The sequence below is a fragment of the Astatotilapia calliptera genome, chromosome 17 (assembly GCF_964374335.1).
Source record: "Astatotilapia calliptera chromosome 17, fAstCal68.1, whole genome shotgun sequence".
Lineage (NCBI taxonomy): Eukaryota > Metazoa > Chordata > Actinopteri > Cichliformes > Cichlidae > Astatotilapia > Astatotilapia calliptera.
The window spans coordinates 28274005-28290642 of NC_137438.1; the positions used below are offsets into that span (position 1 = coordinate 28274005).

At 41.4% G+C, this 16638-nt stretch overlaps 1 protein-coding gene across 1 annotated transcript in view; it reads right to left on the reverse strand.

The window, feature by feature from the left end:
* The window catches only part of snd1 (staphylococcal nuclease and tudor domain containing 1), a 179187-nt gene that overhangs the window by 42197 nt on the left and 120352 nt on the right, over positions 1 to 16638 (reverse strand). The window contains exon 18 of the mRNA XM_026146181.2: positions 764 to 905. Within this exon, the coding sequence (XP_026001966.1) occupies positions 764 to 905 (142 nt within the window). The remainder of the gene's footprint in view (positions 1 to 763; positions 906 to 16638) is intronic.

Sequence of the window (16638 nt, forward strand, 5' to 3'; positions counted from 1 at the left end):
TTTGTGTTCACACTACTCATCTGATCTGATCTCAAGAGTTCTATGATTGGCTGGATTTTCTAAAGCCCAAAATCAAAGGCCAGCAGATGTGCTGGAGTCTAGTCCCCCCACATTGCTTCACGCTGGATCATCATAAAAAATTTTTTTTAAAACCACAAAAATTTCAAACAAATTGCCTATCCGAGCTTTAAATGGCAAACTTTTTGTTATCATAGAGAGAGTAGATTAGATTGTAAGACTCCATTTGACTTAAAAAAAAAAACTGCAAACATCAATGGTGACAGGAGGGGATGTAGTGATTTATTCCTATCATTTAGTAGTAATAATAAGCGGGACGTCCTTTGTTTTGTCTCCTGGTGGGAGGGATGCTGCAGCAGGGGATGAGCCGAATGTCTGAGTAGTAGAGATAATTGTCATTCATAAAGTCAGTCTGGTGTTAAAAGGGAATAAAATGCAAAGTCCTTGCTTGCCACCGCTGTTGGGAGCTGGTGTAGATAGTGGTATTTAGTGTGAAGCTGCAAAAGCTGACAGAAAAAAATCTGCAGCTTGAAGTAAAACAGCATGTTTATAAAGCAATTTCAACTTTTCTAAACGAATTCTCATTGGTTACTCTATCAAATTTTATATTCACTGGAGTCTGTTTGTCTGGTTTTGCAAGCTGCCTCTTTAGGCCAACTCGAAAATTATATACTTGGAAAACTAAGTGAACAAAAATGAATTTTCACGCACTCCCTCACTCATGCACACGACCATCTCGAGGTACCTGTCTCTACATCCTGGGCGTAGAAGTGCAGGGTGTCGGTGATTTCAGTGACATAGACTGGTTTGTAGTTTGCCACGCGCTCCTTCTCCTCTGAAAGATGCACGACCTCCTCCACTGGTTTCTCCTCATAATTGGCCCAGACCTACAACACATACAAGGAGTAAAAAAATGTTTTAAAAAAAGACATGTCAATGCAACACAAACATGGAGATCAGATAGGTCAAGCTTAATGTGCCAAACATTTTTCAGGGATAGAAATTCATGCAATGAGAATTCGTACATGCTGCACCAGTGGCCCGAGATTTATAACAGCATGAGACTACTGAATGAGACTGGAATGTCATGCTGACATACCCGGTCTTGGTGGCATATTGCACAAGCAACAGCAAAGCAACATTCGTTTTCACTAATTATTTTTGGTCCAATTTCAAACCCTTGATGCTGCCAGCATATGGGACAGTCCATCACTCCTATGACAGATTTCTGACCTCACATAATACTACAAAGATGTTTCTGAACACATATTTGCAAAGATCTTCCTCACGTCTTCCAGCAGTTGTTTTAGGGCAGGGGTGGGCAATTCCAGGCCTCGAGGGCCGGTGTCCTGCAGGTTTTAGATCTCACCTTGGGTCAACACACCTGAATCACATGATTAGTTCGTTACCAGGCCTCTGGGGAACTTCAGGACATGTTGGCTGTATCCCAATTCAGGGTCTGCAGCCTTAAAGGCTGCATTTTAAGGCCAATTACATCACAGCGACGCGACGGAGGCTGTCCCAATTCAAAGGCTGCTCGAAATGCGGCCCTCAAATGCGTCCTTCATTTCACTGAATTTTAAGGATGTGGCGGTGTAGACTTCGTGGCCCAACATATCCCAGAATGCATAGCGCAGCGGTGGGTGTGGATAATTTTTCCGGAGAGAAAAAACGGCGGAAGACGGGCAGCCGAAGAGTAAACTTTTAAAAGTAAGTACTGAATATTATGTCACTTATTTATGTGCGAATGTTTAATAACGAAGAACATTAAAACATTACTGTTGGCCACATGTCAGCAAAGTTATGTGACATTAGCGATGTTTGTACTAACTTGGTTTTAAAGCCTTTACTTTAAAATATACGCCGTTCAATAGTTGATGTTAATCTTGCAGAGAATGTGAGGATTTTATGGATATTTAAAGTAAGCACTGAGACAAATTTAGTCATGCCAACATATTAAAAGAACAACATTTGTCTCTCATATATATAACACAGTTATATACACAGTGTCAAAGAAACCTGTCTTTGAGTGAAGATTTAAGGTGACAGGAAATATAAATAATATAAATAAATGCTGCTTGAATCTTTACTGAAGCTCAGGATTTGAAACAGAGTTCATTCACTGCTGTAATAACTAATAATGATTGAAATTGTAACTTTAAAATTGGCCATATTAGATTTACATTACCAAAGTGAGATGACTTAAGTCTCATGAACAACATTAGCTAATTGTTATTTACTAGCTAATCTTAAATGACTGTTCAGTACAGAAGTGAAGCCCAATAATCATGATTTCACAGTCCCGTGGTCTCAGCCTCAGATACTTATCAAATCAAAGCTCATGTAGAAACAAACAAACAAATGAACAAAAGATTTTGTCCTTCATTTCTGTCAAACAAAGCTGTATGAAACGTTTCCAGCTGTTAGTGTCATGGTTGCTAGGCAACCTGGGCAGCGCGACAGGGGCTAGACCGTCCCATTTCACAAGCCTCTCACTTCCGGCCTTAGCGGTCTTTGAGTACGCGGCCCGTGTGGACCGTTAAGGCTGCAGACCCTGAATTGGGATACAGCCGTTGAGGAGCTAATTTAGCCATTTAAATCAGCTGTGTTGGTTCAAGGACACATCTAAAACCTGCAGGGACACCAGCCCTCGAGTTGCCCACCCCTGTTTTAGGGTTAAGGATTAAAGGTGGACCGAGGATCAAGTTAAGATTAGCCATGTAATGTCGGCGATAATATCACTCCCTCGGTAAAGAATGTTGTCAATTAGGTTCCTTCACGAGCACAGCAATTTATGAGGATGCGTGTAAGCAGGTTACATCCTTTCTAAGCTGCATCAAGGTTAGTCCTCTTTCGGCTCCCCAGGAGAAACGGAGGGCAGGAGGCTCATTAGAGAGAAGTGCTTTGCCTTGGGCCACATATCAAACTGCATGGATGTCAGCAAGCCCGCGCGTGTATGTGTGTTTACATAAAGAAGGGGATGCACCAGAAAGAGCAGGCGGCTAAAGGGAAAAGCAGCATGTCTGTATACAGCTTCAGGTACAGTAATAGCATTAAACACATGCATAAACACAAGACTGTTAGGATGAAAGCGAGCTAATCAGCTCCCTGTTGATGGATCATTGTGAAACAGGAGGAGAGGTTACGTGGGGATCTCAAAAGTCAACAAGTACAGCTGAGCTTCATACTGCTCCAACTTCTTGTATAGCTGTAGCCCGACTGCTTGTTACTGCACATTTCTGCAGGCTATTTGGGAACTGTTTACTTTTAAAGGTTACTGAAAAAGAAGAAAATGAAGCAGGCAGATTTTTAACAGCACACTGATATCAGCCAATTAGATTCTGGCTAATTATTTCAGTGCACAGTATCTTTCAGCTAATTAGATTAGCTGGTTTTACTGTTGTCATTTTTTCCACTCTGTCTTGGCTCATCTGCCAAGATGCACGTGGTAATCACACCTGAGGCTTTAGTATAACATGCGCTCCTCTGCGCGCTAAGATGATCCTGTACCTCGTTGATATGGCCCAGGTTTTATTCATGCCGAGGGGACCCAAATCTGTTCACACCATCATACTGTGGGGGGCACATGGTTTCTTTATCGTCTGAAGGCATATTTTAAGGCTGGGGCAATTGATGGTTTTGTTGAGCAAATAGTAAAGGGCCTGAAAAATGGAACATGCAAGTGCCAAAACTGCAGCTCCACGAATGCCCCCAGAGTTAAACTGCCCAACTTGACTGCAGAATTGATGTATTTGCAGCCTGCCACCAGATAACAGTTTTGAAGCACCACACAGTTAATTGTGCATAGCTTACAGCTTTGCAGCTTTGGGAGAAAGGAAATAAGACAGAAAGAATGTAGACAGGTAGAAATTCTGGGGGTAGAGGTTGATTAAGGTCACTTAGGGCTGAAAACAAACCCCCCAAGATCAACCAATATTAGGATAGCATAGCTATTTTAGATATGCAGACTTTATGTGCACACTTACAAATGCTGGAATACACAGAGTCTAGTAATAAACATGATTACCATATTGCAACTGAGCTAGCATGACTTGGCTTTTGATCAAACCTGCAGCACCAATTAGGGAAGACAAAGATTAGAGTGTCACCATTCATTAGCCTGGCAGATGTCACTGCAGCAGTTTTAGGCTGATAGCAAGTTACGGGGGGACTGGACAGAGAGCACAATGAGAAGGCTTCATGTCGACATCCGATTCTATGATGTGTAGAAGCGCAAAGGTTCAAAGTTATAAACTATTAGAAAAAAACATGTTTTATTTAGGATATCCTTAAAGAAACAAAAAGCCACAAAAAAAAAATTTAATAAATAAATAAATCGCAACCCTGAGTTAATTAACTGTGTCTCTAGTTTTGATCTTTACACTTCTGATCCTGGTGTCCACTTCGGAAGCAGATTTCTGCTAAAAGAAAACATCAGATCCCCGTTTTTCCCTTTGTTGCTGCATAATTGAATGAGGGCAGAAGGTCATATGTTAACATATTTATTATTTGTGGCCAATACGGATAAAAGACACGAGTGATCAGTGTGATTACAGCAAGATGAAAATTTATTCTGCATCATTCGAGTACATCATTAGAAAGAAGAAAGAGCTCTGTCACTTTTTAAAGCCATAAAAATTTTTTTTTGAAATATATGCACACAAACACACAAGCGTGCACACACTGTGCCCAGGGCTGATGACCTTCCGTGAGCAGCCAACCATCCTGTTTGTTCCACTTGAATGCAGGTATGTGACTGCTGCTTCTGCTGCTGCTCTGCAACTGCAGCCAGACGCTAGAGCCACCAAGCTGCCACAGACAATGAGAGAGTGAAAGAGGGGACGAGAGGAGAGAGATAGAATTATGGGGAAAAGGGATAAAAAAAAAAAAGAAAAAGAAAAGCGGCAGGCCATTTAGCTCATGTTGAAAGCACAAGTCCTAATAATGGAGCCCAAGCTGAGAGATGGAAGGTTAGGCTGACCTTCACAACTCTTGAATGACAAAACACACTTACACCCAAGTGAGTGACAAGTGAGTCCAGTGGGGTAATGTGGTGATGGGGAAAGGTTGCGCTCAGAGTGACTATCAGAATCACATTTAAAAAAAGAAAAAAAAAAGCTGGAAAAATTGTTGAAGCATGTGTGTTAGGGATTAGCTGATTTCCAATTTCCAGCTGGATTTTTTTGTTGTTTCCTCTAACTTTCATTCTGTTAATCTTCCATTATCCTGCTTCCTTGGTTTTGGCTACAAACGAATATGCCAACTCTTTTATTTTTCTAATCACTTTAACCGCACATGATAAAACTGACCAAAAAAATAAAGAAATTCTGCTTATCGAGCTGAGAAGCTTTGGCATTAGCCAGTGTAATGTTTAATTGCCAAATGCTGATTAAGTAGCGAAAGGCTGTATAAAAAAAATAATAATAATAACAAAAAGAAAAACCCAAAACGAAACCCCAACAGCTCCGAAGAAAAATGAGCTGTCATGGCCAGGTTTTTACAGCAGTGCAATAGTGGCAAGCCTTATTTTCTAAGCCTGGCACCCAAGACACCTCTCTGGCTGAAGAGTACCTCTTTGACAGTTAAGTGCAGCTCTGCTCTGGATAATTAAGAGGTCTGCTGATTAGCTTAGAGTCAATTTATCTGAATATTTCTAATCTGAAGAAGACTGCCGCAGTCCAGAAAGACTAAGCAATGGTGCAACATTCATAGATTCACACATTCAAGCACAGGTGGATGAATACACAGACAGATGGATGACTGAACACACACGTAGTGCCAGAACGAGGGTGTGAGGGCTGGTTTGAACACTGATTAAATGTGGCAGTGTGTCAATTGTAGTAGAGTGTGTGTGTGTGTATGTGATTGTGTATGGTCTGTTAAGACTAAAATCACCATTGCTACAAAGTGTACACTTTTTTTACGCAAACAAACACCCCAAATTTTTATCATAGCAAGGGTCTAATACGCCAGACAAATGCAAATACAAGATTGAGAAGCAAAGAAAAAAAACAAGGCCTCACCTCCAGATGTTAGAAGAAAACAGTGCAGTAACATTAAAAAGTAAACATCTCAAATATGCCTCATTTAGATGCAAATTGCTTGGAAACAAATCTCTAAGAGAAAAAAAGTGTTTCATTTCATACAACTCACTTTCTCCACCAAATTGAGAACATCACACTTATTTGAGGCATAAATGCAATTACATTCGAAAAGAATATTATCTGTGCAACAAATTCAGTAGCTTTACAAGTCTTGTCCTCATATATGGCACTCACAAATACATGACACTCAGAGGAAGCACTGCCATCTGAGTCTAACACACTTCAGGAGACTAGAGGGCTCAGCCCACGCAACCTGGAGCAAACAGGCGTCCCTCGGAAAGAATGCTGCAAACTAGCTGAAGCTAGGGCTAATGTGATTAAGATAATAAAATCTTGGTGGTCTATCTTATTACATGTGTTTTACAAAGTTTCATTATTTATTCATTACCCAATCAGACTTGAAGAACAATTGAAATCAATAGGAGCACGTTGTTCATGCAAGTGCACTTTGTGAATCAATTTAGCCCCATTATATCCCTGATGAATCTCCCTTTAGCGACAAAGGTTCATTAACTCAATTGGAGGGCACGTTTTTTCTCTTTCACATCAAAAGCCTTTATGCTGCACATAAGAAAACAGTTTTGCTTTAAGATTCATTTTCATTTCTTAAGACTGTCAAACAATAATACGTGGATGGTTGTTACTGGATACTGTATTAAAACGAAGAGCTAGATTGTGTTGACAAGATGTTGCCTTAAAACTCTAAAAGCTTGCTCCTAAATTAGGAGCAGAGAGGAATCTGATTTGCATAAAAAGTGAGAAAGAGCTCATTAGAAATCAGCAACAGTCTTATGTTAATGACTGGGTCAGGTTGGCAGAAAGGTGGACAGGCCTGGATTTTCTGTTCTTTAACAATGTTTCTATATTGACAAAGTCATTAGAGCTGGAGAATGACCAACAAGATGGACAGCCGCCACTTTCTCATAGCCTATTCAAGGTGGGGCTGTTCTTCCTCCACCTCGCCGCTTCTGTGTAAAAGGTACTGGGATGGGATTGGGAAGGGTGCTTTTTGTTGCGCCTTAAAGCTAGCAGCAGAGGCAGTCACAAAGCGGAATCATTGTCTGTGTGAAAGGGAAAGCCAGCATGGCAGGACACGCCACACTAGACACCAACACTGTTGAGTTACAATGTCATGCTGGCATGCCATCTTAGGACTGCGGCGGCATTATGCCGGCATCATTTGTGCACGAGCAAAGGCGCTGCAATGAGGGGGTCTTCGCAGCTGAAGTACAGCATGATATGGGGGCAACCGAGATACAAGCTGCCTCGTCGCATCTGCCATAACTAAACAGAATCCTCCAAAAGAGAGAAGTGAATTTTCAAAAGTATCTAGTTTATAAGCATAAAACGTGTAGTTTTAACCCAAGTTTGTTGTTGTTGCACTTATAGAAGTAAATCAAGAGCAACAAACTCGAATGGTGGTGCAGTGGTCAGCAGTTTGCATGCTCTCCCTGTCCTTTTGTTCACTGGGTAATTAGTATAGCTGTAGTATAACTGGTGACCCTAAATCAGAGTAAATCTGCACATGAATGTGTGTGGTTGTCTCTGTGTCAGCCTTGTGAGGGACTGGCAATGTGTTCAGCTCACTGCCAGTCCCACTTTTACCTCTATGACAGAATCCTCCTCCATGACCCTGACCTGCACACGCAGTTAAGAAAGTGGATGCATGGATAATGATAATAATAATAATCATGTTTAATACAAAAGGTGAAGTGATGGTCTACTATAGTTATAACAATCTAATGCCAGTTGGAGGACTTTAAAATGATCTTGAATATGTGTCACCCCGACTTCTTTCCCAGCAGCTGTTTTTAAAAAGCCGACTTTACTCACACTCTGAGAATCATTTTGCTGACAGCTGACGCAGTCATCTTGAGCTCATCATCTGTGACAGCTGTAATTCTTGGCTGTTCGACAGATTTTCTGTGGTTGGGAGATGCTATGAACTCGTTCTCATTTGTCACAAATTTCTTTCCTATGTGGCAGCGGAAACAGACTTTCAGAAAGTCCAGCAGTTTGAACTGGGCTGCCTAACACTCTTAGGGCTGATTAACTGTGAAACACCCACTTTAAACAAAAGGGAACTTTAAATACTGGGCTAGCCTCACAGCACAAGACCACAAACATTTCAGCACATTCTGCATAAAGTAGGGTAAATTTTATAGTTCTCAGGAATCTGACAACCCTCTGCTTTATCAAATGCAATCTCCAAATTAAGAAAACTCTTGTTTAATATTGATCTTATTTTAGGGCGACTCCCCCAAAACTTGTACAAAAGACTTGACTCATTTTACGATTATTCAAGGAGAGCAATTTATTTTTGGTATCACTGAAATGGTGAAAGTGCAAACTTTTTTCACTTCTCTTTTCAGAACAATGTCTAACAAGGAGATACTCGGAGCTGATCAAGGTAGAAAACAGCTCGACTGACGGGCATTCTACCAGACTCCACCACTTTGATTTACTGACTGTTTAAGAGTTCATTTGTAGTGCAATGATCATAATGTAAGGCAACACTACAAGTTCAGGGTCACTGCTGTGTCTCTGACAACTTCCAATTCAAATGGAGTAGCCTCCACATGAAAAATGTCATTATTGATCTTGACTGGACAGCTACTTGACTGACAGGTGCTGCGAAAGCTCAATTGCTCTTGAACACTAAACTAAAAAGACACTAACCCAATACATCACATGGAGCATAAAAAAAAGAGTGTTCAAGGTTAAGAGGGGTTGTTGATGGTACATTAACCTTCATGGCTCACCTTGTCTTGGTGGTCTAAGTAAGCAGGACAGGAGAATAAAAAACTGATTTAGAGGTTGAGGGACTTGCTTTGCAATATTCCTTGTCATTTCTTCCTTGCCATACTCAGACATAATACATGACTGTAGCCCTGGGAAAAATTGGTCCAGGTTAAGCTACAATGTGGTAACAACACCGTTTCTGTCACAATGGGCTAATGCAATACGACTGCTTTTGGGCCTGCAAGGCCACGTAAGTGGGTATGGTAACAAAACATGTCAGCTGCATACAGGCGTATGACAAGCTGTAAAAACTGGAGTCATACAGCACCAGTATATTAAGATTGGAGACATATCTTAATATACAATAGTATAAAAGTATAGGAGTCCAACAAAAGTATTCTGCCTTAGGATTCGACATGGCACCTCTTGCAAAGGTTGAAGAATAATCAATAAGATATGTAAATCGATCGTCTAGTTGATGCTTGCCAATAAAGAGGTCAAAATAGGTGTTGCGTGGCTTCTTGTTCTGCTGCCAGAGGTGAAACTGAAGTCTTGTTAAACTGAAGTTCCAAAATTCTTCTTGACTCGAGCTGACACTACTGGCTGCTGATTTCAACACTTGGATACACTGCCCACCAATGAAACCTAATCAATCCTAATCTGCTTTAACGGGAATATTAGGAAACCGGGGTCCACGTCGACATCCCGAGCCAAACCTCAATGAGGGCATAGAGGGAAAGGATGAGACGGATGGAGAGATGAGTCTCTCGGATGTGGTTACTTAGCAGATAAATTATGCATTAAAACTGCACAGGTGGTCTGGGACAGGGTTTTTTACGTGAAGGGAGGGAGCCGAGCAGCTGGGGAATTCATAACAGAAACGGAAGAGCAAGTGAAGGAGAGAGGGAGAGAGAAAGAGATACTCCCAAGCTTCATATCACAGCCAACAGATGTTCTCCCATCAAAGAGGCAGCAGGCAGGCGGCAAGGCTACTCAACCCCAGCTTTACACGGCTAATATGACCCCCACACATACACATACGTGTGCACGGACGTGCAAACAGCAGTCAAGGGCTTGGAGACGACCTAAGGCTATCATGGTGGCAACTTGTTACACTTTTTAAATTGACACAAATTGATCCACTTAGACGTGTGCGTGTGTGTTCGGGTGGGTGGTGGGAGTAGGTCTGTCAGACCGCTGACAAAGTACTATTAGCAACAAACACCAAGTTACACCTGACAGAGATTGGTGGTATGAGCATGTAAACTGAAGGGGGGCATGGCGTTACCATAGAAACAGAGAATGTGGGTGCATATGAAATCAAGAGCGATCTGCGTGCACGCACAAAAACCTACACCTGAGCTACCCTGCACACGGGTGCCACCCTACTCACCATGTATGAAAAGACAGACAGCTGCGAGATCGATCCAGGCGTTGTTTACAGATGACATTCACAGAAGCGTGTTCGCACACACGCACACACACACACACACGAGACGACAACATCAACAAACCCATGGTCCCTGGAGGTAGTCCCTCTAGTATATGGAGCCTTATGTCAAGTGGGCTGTTTCTTTAACTCGAGCAGTTTCTGGGTCTTTCGGAGGCCATTAAAAGATGATCAAGCCGCACAAGATCAGAGCAAACAAAGGCATCGCTGGGGAACAGGCATGCAATTAAAGTCAACGAGCTCCAAGAACATGATACAGAAAAATCTTCAAAGGTTTAGACAAAGAGCGAGAAGGGACAGAAAAAAGGGAGTGATACAGTAATTAAGTTGTGAGAAAGACAAACACTTTGTCTCACTATTTCATGATAACTTTGATTTAAAAAAGGAAGAAGTGCTGCTGGAAAAGAGGGCCACAATTACAAATTCTGAGGTTTTGGTTCAGTAAGTTGCCTGAACCATGAATCATGCACTAATTTTGCAATTGTTTGCCAAATGAACTCTGCATCCTCCACAGCTGCCCTGTATCCTTAATGTTGGCTCTATAAAATAGTCTTGTTAATTATAATGAAAAACAAAACAAAACAAAAAAGTCCTTCAATAACAATAAGGAAATAATGAGTAATGGTATTTGTTAGTCAAAGACTGGTATTTTCAGGTTGGCAATTTGCACAAACACCACACGAGTATAACAGCATCAGGGTTACGGAGTGGGCAAGAAAGAAACAAACAAGGACAAAGTTACCACGAGGAGGACCAGATAAAAGAAACACATGAAAAAGAAACTGTTGTGAAGACAATGTAACAGTGCCAGCACTGTGCCATGTGAAGCTGCTGGTAGTGCCTTAATGAGGCACCAGCAAAATGGGCATAGTGTTGGATGTAGAGATAATCAACTTAACGATGGAAAATTAATTTTATTTTCAAATTATAACAAACCTTTACTTAATGCATCTGTTAACACTAACACTTGAGCTTATACCAAATTTATAAATTAACGTATTACCAACCAAAACGCAAAGTGTTTGCTTTCCTTTCCCTACATTGAACACGCAGTGCTATAGCTACATAATTATGAATACTTAGTAATATAAAATAATATTTTCTAATATATTATATATCTCTAATATCTCTTCTGGCCAGCCCTCCCAGGGCACACAGCTTTCACCTCTCTGTGTTGATTTCCCTAGTAACTGTCCTTGGTATGACCTTGAGGCCAAATGTGTCAAGTTTACTTTCTATAGCATTACCTGCATGGTGCTTCTGTGTGCAGGAAAAAAAAAAGGTGGGGGGTGGGGGTTGAAATTAACAGTGACTGCACATCCTTTCAGCTCATCCCCTCTCCCTGCTCTGTCTTTCAAGCCTCCTCCATAAGATGTTTATAAGCTCAACTGGATTACTGTCCGTGAGAGCATGCTCTCTGCCTGATCACTGGAAACTATAGAAAAGCTTAAAGGAACAAGAGCAAGAAGAGAATAAGGAAAGACAAGTATAGAGTGATTAAGAAAAAGGACTACTTTGGTTTTACAGTGTACAAGTATGCAATTAAAAGACAATTAATCAACTTTTTAATTAACAGGCTAGGCCGTCCTGGATTGCCAAAGTGTTGCCATGACAACTGCCTTTACACAGGGTGGCAACATCCTCCCTAGTCTGTTTTTCTCTGTAGAAGAATCCTGATCATTGTTAGTGAGAAATAAGGGAACAGGAGTAATGTAGAGTAGAGACGGAGAGGCGGCGCGGTGAGGAACAGCAATGGAAAGCAAAAAGAGAAGTAAGAACTAGACAGGAGAGAAATAAATTGAAAGGGGGAGGATATTAAGGGCATAACATTCAGATTTGAGTGAAATCAGAGGTAAAAAACGTAAATGTCTCTGAATAACTGTTCTGATGTTGTTCCCCTGAATATCTGATGTTCCATTTACAAAAGTGAGATTATGAGCACTTCTATCAGCAGCGCCATGGCAGGCATTGTCATCTGCACATGCCAGAGCAAATCTCCAAGCTGACAAAGTGGTAAAAAAGGCATAATACACAACATTCACAGACCCCCCCCCCCCCATATCTCCTCACATTTTAAACGGGAACGCTTAGTGATTAGGAGATTGGTCAAATAGATTCTGTTGTAAATTCCTTGACTGCATTTATAGCAGTGGAGAAAAAGAACCCGAGTGGCTTGGCCTGATGGCTTGCAGAACACATCACCAGTAAAATACTAAGTGAATGAAAAAGTGGTTGCTAAACACTTTATCTTGTACTACACGACAGGGTTTTTGCCTAATATAAACAAAGCCCGTGCATAACAGCTGAAAATCTATCCTGTGCGTTGTCTGCTCTTTTGGAGAAAACTGTTCATTTGAAGAATTTGGCAGGAAAACTAAATGCTACACCTAAAGCTGACATGGCTGCAGCAAAATACAATTTTAAAACATCATGAAACATTTCTCAGTTTGTGCTCAAGCTACAGAGATCATTCCCATATTACAGTAATATAAAGTGTACGCTTTCTCAGCAGCTGTATGTCTGAATTCCAAATATACTTTTGAACCATGCAAAGAGCTTCAGGGTGACCCTTACTGGCACACTGAGGAAGTAGGAAATAAACACATAGTGTGTGGAGACATATGGTGAAAAGTCAGTAAATAATTGAAAACGGGAGAGAGAGAGAAAAATGCAGTATGAAAAGAGGCTGGTACAACAGCGGGAATCAAAATGTGGGGATGACGAGAGCCTGTTTATGTAACAGTCTCTCCCTAAGGCAAGAGAGGAGAGAAGGAAAAAACACACACACACACACACACACACACAAAAAAACAGCGGGTCCGTAAAATGCACAAAAACTCACTCCCAAAACTAGCAGAGTGTTCCCATTCTCTAGATTTAGAGGGGTTTTCCTGCAGGCTGGCAAGCAAGGATTCTGAACACAGTAGAAGTGGACAGGCCTAAATTACAAAGGAAGACTACTGAGAATTATAATAATTAAAAAGAATGTCCTGGAATGAATCAAAAATTATTTCCAACCTGGGTCTCAAAAAAAAAAAAAAAAGGTGTCAAGTCTGTAAAATCAGGCAGCAAAGCAAGGTGGGAATAAAGTTATTTCAGGCACCTTGCACACGCTCCAATCCCACGCCTAGTTTAACTGATGAAGCATAATATGCCAGTCATGCCCCTAAGGGTCAGTCAAAGAATAACTACGTGTAAATGCATAGAAAATATGGCAACATTCATGCTCTTGACAGTCATTTGAATAATTATGGTGGTGACATGGATGGGTCTATCAAAAATGTAACACATGGGTTTAAAAAAAGTTGCTCACAAGTGACAGAAAAGAGGGTGCAGAGAAATAATGACTACAAAAATTTATGAAAGGCGAGAGCAACGGAACGATTATGTTAGGAGTCAATCTGAAGCCACTGATGAGAGCAAAATGCACACAATACCTGGTCTGATAACCTTAAGGTCCACAACCTTCAACTTCCCTTCCTATAATTGGTTGCACAATGACAATCAGTATTCATTCAGACAGTCTTAGAGCTGGTAGCGGCAGAAATGTAGCTCAAATTGGCCCTGTACTGATACAGCACAAGTGACAAAACATACAGGAAGTCAACATACAATGGCAGTTAGAGAAACTGTAACCTGGGAAGTGTAGGGATCCAAAATAATATTGTTAGAAATCATCACACATCAAGAAATTAAATCAATTAAAAATAATAGTAATAATGTACTTTGTTAGAGTACGGGTAAAGTAAGGGAGAAATGACAAATAAGTATCTAATTCAGAGCCTAGACTGCAAAAAGTCAAAAGGGGAAGAAGGAAGTCAAAGACAAACAGGTTGAATTAAAGATGAGAAAGATGGGGATGATAGTGTGTAGGCACTGAGGCAAGAGGAAACTACAGACTGTACTGTGAGCGGAACACGTTAGCTGCAAAGCCAGTGAGTTCTTCCAACTCCTTTGATCTCAGTTACACACCTGAAAAGTTTTCTGGTCATCTTGCACAGTACTGACTGTACTGCATTAAGCAAATGCCAAAAGAGCAGTAATTCCCAGTAAAGTAGGTGCCTGTAAGACCATATTTGGTCACAAAGACAGGCTCAGAAATTGACAGTAAAATCAGCTGTGCTGTTGTCGCTGGAAATGAATCAGTGCAACAGAAAAGGAGTAGAAGAGGGGGATAAAGTGAGAGAAATATAGAACTGGGGAGGCGGTCATGAGGCAAATGGAGAAAAAGAATAAGCAAATTCATTTAGGAACAGAATTGGCTGCTCAACCAAGGGGAGTATGCCAATGTGTAGAGGACTCCGTGTCTGTGTGCAGGTAATAAGGAGAACTGATGAGGCGTTTGCTTCCACAGCGGCTATACAGTAAGCTGCTTCTCTCCATTTGTGGCTGAAAAAAACAAAACAAAGACGGCTCTGATCCGTCTCATCCGAGAAGATGCTAAAGGAACACTTTGCATATTGGCATGACAACAGCAGCAACGCAGTAATCAAACACTGATCAGCCACAACATCGAAAATACCGACAAGCAACACGTATAACACCGATATTCTTATTACATTGCAATTTTTTGCTGCAAAACCCTAGTCCTAGCATTTGTGTGAACCTCTGACACAAAAACAGCTAAGGAAAAAGAAAGAGCTCAAGGCACTGACCCTGACCCCAAACTCCCCAGATCCCCAACTTATCAAACATCTGTGGAGTGCACTGAAACCAGCACAACTCACATACCCAGAAGGATCTGCCTCCTGCAAGACACGACAGGACGGGCAAGAACTCCTCTGGTGGAACAAGGGAAGTATTTAGGCAGGTGTTCTTGTTGTGGCTAATATGTGTAAATAGAAATGCAAATTCAGCAAGTCAGAGGTGTCAAAGGGGACAAGTACATGTCATAACCTGTTTGTGTGACAACAAGGCCAGCAGGGAAATGTCAAAAAGTCTCATCTTAATGCTTGGAAACTAATATAACTGGAACTCATTAAGTGGAACAGGATATGCAGATCCCAACTAGCGCAGGACCAGCATTTAAATGCTACCCTCAAGAAACAAATATTTAGCATTTCATTAGACAACAGAAAAAAGCAAGGGAAGCAGAGAGGCAGGCGGGGGGAAACGTAAGGGAGGGGTGTTTCTCTGCCGACCCATAGTAAATAGAGTTAAGTGTGGCTGCGAGCAGGGGCCCTAAAAAATGTCAAAGTGTGTGTAAATGACTATTACTTGCATGTCTTATTTTTAGTGCGATCGTAAATAGCCCACCCTGTTTTGCTCTTTTTCCTGATTAAATAAGGACGATTAGAGAGGACACCTGAAGCGGGGCAAAAAAATGTGCAGCGTAAATCTTTCTGATTAATCTGCCTGATGACTCCCAAAAATACATAAATGTCAGTCATCTACGGAGAAAATGCCAGTGCTGCTAATGGACGTTCAAACGAATGGCATTATCAAAAAACACGATAAGAGTGGTTTGTACAAGGCACAGCAAATCCATGCTCACTTCGGTTATCATCTAACTGAATCCAGTCCTCTAAACTATTCAAAGTATTTAAAGCCTAAAGTTTCTCAAAGAAGACATTTAAAGGGTTCTATAAAAAGGCATAGTTTTACACACGGGTAGTTTGAAGTAAATGCGTAACAGTTAAGGAAACACTCATAATACTGCATTAAGCACAAAGGAAGAACCTCTGCTGCAACTGACCAATCAATGCTCTCCAGTCTAAGGTCAAATATGTCTGCGTTAAAATTCAAGGCTCATTGCTCTTATTGCATGCACTCATTCTGGTGAAGGTAGAAGGCAGTCAGCCACAAGTAGTGCTCGGCAAATCAAGTGGAAAAGTGTCTCCTTACAGTGTCCCAGGAGGGACTAACCCCCCCCCCCCCAAAAAAAAAAAAAAGATAGCAAATAATTCAGTAGCCCAACTGAAGTCAGTGCATGTCCTTCACACTTACTTTAATCAGCAAAGATGGCGGAGTAACTGGGGCAAAGGAGAGGGGAAAAAAAGAAGGGAAGCCCCAAGATATAAGAGGCAGGGAGAGTGCAGAGAGGCAGATGGGTAGACCTTTGTGTTTTTCTATTGCGGGTGACAGAGCTGAGCATGTGTTAATCAGCCATAATGCAACGCACTGTGTCATATCATGTTATGCTCTCTGTCAGTGCATCACCTCCACTCTCCCTTTTGAGCAACCCTCTGTGATCTCATGGCCTCAAACCTTCATCCTAAGACTAGAGCGAAGTGATGGGAGGCTGGGCGCCTGAGTCATTTCTACACTGATGAAGCAGAGGGAGCCGCAAACCTGCCTGCGAGGTCCTCCGCTAGGAGGGCATAA